Raw genomic sequence first — 8,991 nt, 5'->3', positions numbered from 1 at the left:
TATGGGGTGTGTAATTTGAGTATCCAAACAAAATGTGCATCTTAATGGGGGGAGATGAAAGTAATCCCACATGGGTAGAAAGTCATGCATTAGCTGCATTGTAATTAGACATCTCAGAGTGCCGTATGTTTCCACACACACAGACACACACGCTCAGGGACACTCAGATTGGCTTCAAGAAGTCTAGAGGTGTGATGGAAGCAAAGATACGGTCGGTGTGAAAGCTACACAGAACTCGCATTTCTGTCTCTCTCTCTCTCTCACTTGATCTCTTTCCTTGTCTTTCTTTCTCTCGCTCTCTCTGTCCCACTCATTGTCTTATAGATATTGTTTTCTTTATTTCCGATGGAGAGGGAGCGAGGAGAAGAAAGTGCTGGAATTCAATGTGATTAGCTGGTCAATTTCTGCAGTCAAATGTGAATAATATTAGAATGAAATATACTCGTTCGATGTTATCAATGGCTGTTTAATAATTAAAGTATCTTAACTTGCCTTATACTGATTCCAGCTTGACCTATTGAAACGTAGGTTTCAAATCTTTTCGTTATGTAAATGTAAACCCTTTCACTTTTGGTCCAACGTTTTTGTTCGAAAAACTGATTCACACGTCTATGTTTTATGTTTGATAACACAAAAATTTGAAACGACGTGTACAGCTATACTTTACTTTTTCATTCAATCATTCACACTTAATATTTCAGATATTGCTTGAAGGAGCAATGCAAGTACACTGCCTAACATGATCGTTGGTTGAAAAGTGTCATTTTCGTTTTTTTTCCATCTTTCTTCTGGCGATAGCATCAATTTATCGAGGGTAACACTTCATCTTCGAGCGTCTGAGGGAATACAAGACGGGACGCCATAATCCATCAATAAAATCATATTGATATTGTCAAATGTTAATGTCACCCATAAACCCCTGGGTCCTGTCACCCAGACTCACCCTGTTTGGCCCCATAATGCTCTAGTAGTTGTTGTTGTATCGACCTATAGTCTGAACCACTGCTGCAGCTGTAAAAGGGACTGGGACATTAATCAAAGTTGATCCAGAGTGCAAGGACACAAGTGCTTTTTTGTTTCTACTCGAAGAACTGTTTGGCACAACAGCGGTATGTACACTGGGCCACAGTATTGAGTGCAATTGCAGCATAAGGGGGTCATAAATAATGTATTCAAGATCACTTATACCTCACAAAGCAAGCTTTACGGTTGGGGGGGGGGGGGGCTTGGCGATTTACAGCTCACAACATAGATTACCGCTAGTGGTTACAATTTTAGGTTAGGACAAGATGTTTCAGGCAGGCTTATTGTGTAGGCCTCCTGCACAACATGACAGACCAACCGTTTCAAGCGTAGCCGAGAAGAAACTTTTCAACTTTGCCAATCAACCAATATGACAAATGTCAGCCTAAGATTCGGGACAAAAAGCCAAGGTGAAAGTAGATGAACTTGGTTCTGGATGCAGAAATGCATTCAGAATCTCGTTAACGGATGTAAAATCAAATAGATTAAGGTGATGACAGCCACACTTGGCAATGTGTTTAGTAAACACGCCCAAAACACACAGATAGGCTAATACACAAGATGCGCAACCATTCGTTCGAGGAAGTGTGGTTGGCAGGTTGGAATAATGGATTCACTTCTTTGAATGTTCAAGCAAATTGAGGTCAATGTGTTTTCATTCACTTTAGATCTTGGATCTTGAACACATCATGGAGCGGGAGGGGGACGGAGGGGAGGTTAACCAAATATATCCACTGCATCAGTTCCTCATTCTCTGTAAAACGGCAGTTAAACTAAATATGGAGCGGTCAAGTATTTCAAAGTGAAACCTCCTTTTCGTTGTCGTGATGGCGCATTTGGACCCGGCCACACGTTGATCCAATTAAAAAACCCTGACATTCGTTTCATGGTTGTTAAAATATTTGACTAGCAGTCGCATATTGTTGCCTGACAAGTGGGCGTGGCATAAACCGGCTTAAACCAATATGTTAGGGTCAAATAAAGGTAAGTATTTCCCGAAGCGTTCCCTTTAAAAAAATAATGAAATTAATCATTTTGAAATATTTTGAAACACCAACACTTTGTAGCCCATAAAAAGTACTTCCTATTATTTGAAATGAGGGCACCTCATAACATTGACACACAACAAGCCAAGGTATGGCAGCTCCTATAGCTTGATATATCCATCTGACGCCCCTGGTGTGCTGCAGGTCTACACAACGTTTTCACACACACACACACACACACACACACACACACACACACACACACACACACACACACACACACACACACACACACACACACACACACACACACACACACACACACACACACATATATATATATATAGTATATATAGTAACTTACTATGCTAATGTAAGACGGTGTATATATATATATATATATATATATATATATATATACACCGTCTTACATTAGCATAGTAAGTTACTTAATTAGTTTAGACTTTCTTTAGCAATCAGACGAGGTCACAGAGGCAGCAGTCGAAAATATAAAACTGTACAGTCGTTAATGGGCTCCATTTTCACTGTGTTTATCAGAAGTTATAGTATGGCCGGTTTTGTGCAAATGAATATAGGCCTATAATATCAACCAGGAAATTGATATACTTTTACAGAATCAGATAGGCTGGCATGTGTGCTCTCTTTTGCATTACGCTGACTGGCAACCTTAACATTAATTCCGTTGAATTCTTGGCGCTCAAAGGCAACAGATGGACATCATTACATTTTACATATATTTGAAATGTAACTGTCCACTATCAAACCACATTTAATTTAAAGTACATTTGTATTTATTCATTACTTTTTATGAATTCCACCTGATCATTTCTCATGTCCAGCTGTTTGACTTCCAGAATTGGAGAACTGTCCCTTTTTTAATCTCCCTAGATATACATACAACACTGGCCAGTGTTATTGCCTTCAAATAATGGCAAATAATGGGCTTGATAACCTGCCGTCGGAACTTAGTGTCCTTAGAATAAGGAGCTGCCTGACTTTAGACTGCCCCTTAGTGTTCATATTTGGCACTACATCCACCCATGTCACTTGGTTCTAGATAAAAGGCATCGCATGTTTATGCTGGTATTCCGGTGAAGTTTAGAAAATCATTGAGGTAGAAAATTTGTCATTTATTCTCCTGTGAAAAAATGGACACATATCCTGCCCTGCTGCAGTGAAGGATAAACAGCCTAGATGATAGGCGATCACATCTCTCTCCATATCTTAATAGGATCCTCTCACTGCCCATTCCCATTAATGACCAATTCCCCAATTATGCAAATCAGACGGCAGTCACTAATAGTGAGAATCTGAAGTTGCCCACATAAACACCAACACGGTCTCATTGTGTAGAGAGTGTGCTAATTGGCCAATCCTTTTGGTGTAATTGCTGGGAGTGGGGTCGCGTCCTTGCCTAACCTATCTTTTAAGTATTGTTTTTCTAGCAGGAAAACAGTATGGCAGGCAATTAAGACAGTGCTCCTGAGGGCCACTTGAGGGACCAATTGCAAGGCTTTGGGGAAAGACACGGAAAAGGTGCAGTTACGATGAGGACAAATTGTACTCCACAGAGATGCATGTTAAAACCAGCATAGGCCGGTGACTGGAAAATAAAATATCGGAGGAGATTTTTACCCAAGAAAAGATTTATTCAGGTATATTTTTTTATAAATGAGATATCATTTAATTTAATACAATTCTACAATACAAATAGACCGATTAATTTGGTGGAGGTTAGGAATGTCATTAACAGCTTGTTACATCAGAGTTCAGTTTGTGTGAACAATCTGCAGACAATAACAAAAATTGGACCTACAGTATATTGGACCCATTTCACAGTACCTTTTGTAACCCCAGTTTAAAGTCCTGTTGAACCGACTGTCAAATTAAGCCCGCTGAAAATTTCTACGGAAGGAGAATAACAAATTGGGTGGCAGTGATCTGAATAAATGGATCTGCAGCTCAATTGCCGAAAAAATAATCATGCCATCCAAGAAGTTCATGAGAATATAAATCCTGAGAAATATTTCGAACCGTGCATGCAAAACTAAAGATGATACGGTCTTACGCCAATTCCCTGGAGTGCGACCCAAAGTTTCTCTTCTCTTCATTTCCTCTCTTTTCCCCGACGCACCTCTTTCCCTCCTGCTCACACTCCCTCTCTCTACCACAGACTTTGCCCACCCTCTATGACTAAGTTATGCCCTGTCATGTAGTTGGACGCGTCACATGCCAAGTAGACCAGTGCTGCTTGAAGGTCTGTCACTTGCGCCAGCCTTCCAGCGGGGACGTCTGACAGCCAGCGCTGCACCAGGGGCCGCAGACTCTCAGAGTGGATGAGAGGAGTGTCAACAATACCCCTGAAAAAAGAAACGGCGAGAAGAGAATGAAAGGTGAGCGAGAGAGAGACAGTGAGACAGAGACAGAGAGAGAGAGAGGGGGTGAAAAAAACAACAGTGAAATCAGAAGGCATCACACTTCAGAAGTCAGAATTGACAGCGGTGTCTCAGAGGCACCGGTTTGGTGACAAAAATAAACCCAATTATCGTCTGAAAGGAGAGGCCATGGCGTGGCATCTGTGATGATGTTTTTTTGGGGGGAGCGGGGGTTGCGTTCTTTTTGCCTTTGGGGCCTCCGGTGGCACTACTATTGACTGGCATGTCTCAGGATGAGCCACTGAGAATAGAGCCGCATGTAAAGCGCATTTCTTCGGAGCCCACGGTTAAGAAGATAATTAAAAATCCCGGAATTGTTGTGCGAGTGCGTTTTTAAACTCACTTGACAGCAAGCCGCTTAGAACCATTGTGTGTGTGCGTGTGTATGTGCGTGTGGAAACCTGAGTGGTATTAAGAATGAAAAACAGGTGTGCTTGTTTTTGTTGGGTTATTCAGTTGGGCTCTTACGACGGCTCCCGGTGCCTTTACACCAGCTTTGATGCTGTAAGTGACTACAACCGAGTCTCCCATGCGACTTTCATTTGGTTCAACCAGTCATGTTCTCGACACTTAGCTGGATCACAGACCTGGCATTTAAATAAACACATCAACATGGCCGGCAGCTAATTCAACGCGACTCCTCATCCTTCTTCCTGGCACAAGCGACCTGAAAGTGACTGAACGCCTCGCGGTCCAAATCGTCCTTTAAAGCCAACACATCACCGCGCCTTGATATCGCATTCCAACATTCGGCAAAATAAGCACTCGCCGAGGTGCACGTGGCACCTTGGTTAACATATTCCACCTCAATTATATTTCTCTTCAGCCCGTCCCGTTATCTGGAACCTTTCCTGGCAATCAGAGCTGCTGTTTTCCCTCAGCCAATTTTCCAGATAATGCGGCTTATCACCGCGGCGGCTAAAGTTGCCAGTGGAATCAGCCAGCAGTCAACCCGGCGTGCGCTAATTGTGTCCCTTTTTTATGCATATTTACCGACTGTCACTTCAAGGAAATCAGCTGCCCATTGAGACAGAGCGCTAGAGAGGGGGGGGGGGGGGGGGTGCGGGTTGAAGGGCTATGGGGGGAGGGAGAGAGACAATTGCTTCTTTGCAAATTAGAATTAGCAAACAAGCTGGCGATAAATAATGCTGAGCGTGGCATGCGAGCGGGCGCTTTGTTCTGGGGCGTCGGCGGGGTGGACCGGTGGAGCCTGGAGGGGCTGCATAGAGGTGCTCAGGGATGTTAGGGGGGCTAGAAGATGCTCCACTTAACACACACACACACACACACACACACACACACACACACACACACACACACACACACACACACACACACACACACACACACACACACACACACACACACACACACACACACACACACGCCTCGTCTTCCCTCTGCTCAGCTTCACAGACAGACAGACACAAACAAGGCGCCATTGTTGTAGCAACACTCCGAGTGAGGATGCTAATTAGATTTTGTAATTGAATAGAACAATTAGAGCAAGTGTTTGCTTGATTCATCCCTCAAGACGTCATCTAATTAAGCACTGATGCATTGTGTTAGGGCTTTAACGAGTCCATCCCTCTCCCACATCCGGCCCGCCGCATTTTCTCTTAACACGGAAAAACAAATACAATAATCATCGCTTTCTCTGGCCGGCCCGGCTGTTACCGCACTCCAAAAGAAGTGGACAGTTTTAATTTCTAGGTTAAAATGGAAGAGAGATTGAAGAATAGTTTAGAATAGCTTAAGGCTCTGGGTTGGAACCCTAATGTATGCACTCTACCTGTAGGCGTCCTGATCAAGGGGCCCAAGCCCCCCAGGCCTACCTGCTCCTTAATGACATGCATCTACAATGATTCACTGGAGGTCTCTTTGGGTGAAGCGTTCTCTAAATGACTGAGGGAAAAGTCGATGGTAAACATTCGGCCTAGAGAGAGCCGCACGTACGGTGAGATGCAGTTGACGTTGACACCTCTGTCGATCCACTCCGTGCCCAGCGTCTGCGTCAGCTTCACCACTCCTGCCTTGGAGGCGTTGTAGGACAGCTGCTTCTGGGGGTGTGGTACTGCGTGGGGAGACAGAGGCAGAGAACACATAGCAAATGACTAAATGTGCATAATAGGAGAGGGGTAACTTAACAGTGGTTAGTGTGCTTGGCTCCGAGATGAAAGGTTCTGGGGGAAAGCCTCAACCCTACCTGCTCATAAAGGACATGTATCCGAAGAAGATCCAACATTGATTAATAGTCAGCTTAATTACTCAATATTAAAAAAGGGCTTTATAATCAATGGGAGAACTGCATATATTCCAAATGACTTCTTACACCTCAAGATTAACATTTGCAATCTGTCTCCTGACAATCACTTAGAGTATCATGAATATACAATAAAGACAGCAAACAACCACTAAACTAGGTTCCATAAGTGAGAGAGCCATTAGGAAACGTGTTGTGTATATTGTTGGCTCCTAGCAGGACGGTACCACGGGGGCCCTTCATTCCAAAGCCGCCGGGGGGGGGGCCCCTGCAGTTTTCTTTCGGCGGACCCGTGTAAAATTAATTGCTTCTAATGTCCGGTTATGCGCCGGGCAACAAAGGCAGGACGCCATTTGTTTGCCCTGACCATCACAGATGCCGCACGCTGCATGGGATGCCAGGACAGGGCCTTCGCTCGGTGCCAGTTGATTAATCATGGCTTGGAAAGCTCCAAGTTACATACAACTTTAGTAGTTAACCCCTTCACCCGGGCGACCGCACTGCCAAATGAGTGCAGTACAGAGGCTGGGATGATGAATGCCAGCCAGCTGCATGGAGGTGGACTCCTGGTGGGCCAGGACTGGCCATCCTGTACACATCGCTCACATTAAGAAAGAGAGGGGGGGGGGGATATTAGCACAAGGCCGGGCTGGTTGGGGGGGCAGGTTTGCCAAAAGGGGAGGGTAATGATGCAAACGGGTGGTAGAGGAATATTGTTAGGATTAACAACAAACTTTGCGTTTCTTAAGTCGCACTGTGTAACATTTCAACCGGTTCGTAGTAAAATAACCTCAACATATGTTTACTTACAGTGATTTTGTTAATATTCTCAATAAAATCACATCAAATAACATATATTCTAAAAATTGGTTACCAGAACACTCCCGAAACACCCGACACTCACACCCCAGGCTAGATGAGCTACGCTAGTTCACGTCACGTTTACAGCCAGTACGATTGGACAGTCACTGTTTTTGTTTAATTCTGTCTACCATGGGGCTCTTAGACATTGCGACTTTAACTTCTCAATCTAACTCATTCTACTACTGTAATGTAATATATGTTTCTAATTCAGAAATATTATGGCAGTATTTTATCTGTTGAATTGATCTTAATGTGAAATATTCAATCAATAATCAAATAAAAACATAAAACATAATAAAATGTTAAGGGAAGTACAGGGATATGTCCCCTCCATCAAAGGCAGGTCTAAGATAATTGAATCGTGACCAATATATTTGGATGCACTGTGTATGTCCAGATCCCGGTCCACATGCAGCCCTGCATATTGTAGAAGGATGGTGTGGGAGCAAAGGGCAGAAAGCAGGTCAGATGGCTGGCTAGAGAACTAGTGGTCCAATATCAGGGGAATGTACCAAACTAGGCAGACCCTGGCTGATCATGTACCAAGGTAGGCCGACCCTGGCGGGGCCAGTACCAGGCTAGGCAGAGACTGGCTGGGCTAGTGCCAGGCCAGGAAGGCCACGGCAGGGCTAGGCAGACCACGGCTGGGCTAGGCAGACCACGGCTGGGCTAGGCAGACCACGGCTGGGCTAGGCAGACCACGGATGGGCCAGGCAGGGCTAGATTAAAGGGCAGAGGACTCCATCCTCTAAGAGTTCGCAAGAAGGAGCAGAGCCCAGGACTTAAGACACAGATTGGAGGCAAAATCCGATTTATCAGGACAGGAAACATAGCTCAAAATGCCTAACATCGCTAATCCCCATGCGAGACCCCATGATATGGCTCCCAAATACCATTCAGAAAAAGCCTTCATCCTTCAAATAAACCCACATTGATGTTTCCTCCATCTTGAAGAGCGGTAATCCCCCAGAGAGACTGAGAGGGAGAAAGGGAGGCAGAGGGTAAACTCCCTCCAAAGCCCTCTTTAATATTCAGCCTATTGCCCGGTTTTCAACAGAGGGAAAACATGCTCTTTATCAGCCATGTCTCTATGTAGGGAGCCGGGCTGAGTCAAAATGATACATCAACCTTGGATTGTAACCAAAAGCAGCGAGGGGGAGAGAGAGGTCCTGTTGCAATTATGATGCAGCTGAGACGCATGGGGATAACTTTAACTGAGAGACTCAATAGACTCCCACCTGTCCGCCCCACACACTGTGGAGAGAATGTTCTGGGGGGTGACAATATAAATTAGGAAATTTGTTGATCATCCGTCACTGGTGGCATTCTGAAGTAGTGGCGAGCGAACACACTCTCTCACACACACACACACACACACACACACACACACACACACACA

At 44.5% G+C, this 8,991-nt stretch overlaps 1 protein-coding gene across 1 annotated transcript; it reads right to left on the bottom strand.

The window, feature by feature from the left end:
• Positions 1 to 3,647: 3,647 nt before the first annotated feature.
• zgc:113054 (uncharacterized protein LOC541322 homolog) lies at positions 3,648 to 6,971 on the bottom strand. Its single transcript, XM_056606570.1, has 3 exons — positions 6,956 to 6,971; positions 6,422 to 6,539; positions 3,648 to 4,390 (listed from the first exon to the last, which is right to left on the bottom strand). The coding sequence occupies exons 1-3, from the start codon at positions 6,969 to 6,971 to the stop codon at positions 4,195 to 4,197; spliced, it is 330 nt and encodes a 109-aa protein (XP_056462545.1). The 3' UTR covers positions 3,648 to 4,194.
• Between the last annotated feature and the right edge of the window lie 2,020 nt (positions 6,972 to 8,991).

The sequence above is a fragment of the Gadus chalcogrammus genome, chromosome 13 (assembly GCF_026213295.1).
Source record: "Gadus chalcogrammus isolate NIFS_2021 chromosome 13, NIFS_Gcha_1.0, whole genome shotgun sequence".
In the NCBI taxonomy this organism is placed as follows: Eukaryota; Metazoa; Chordata; class Actinopteri; order Gadiformes; family Gadidae; genus Gadus; species Gadus chalcogrammus.
Note: the sequence above shows the minus strand (reverse complement) of the source record. Positions and strands in the feature narration are given on the sequence as shown.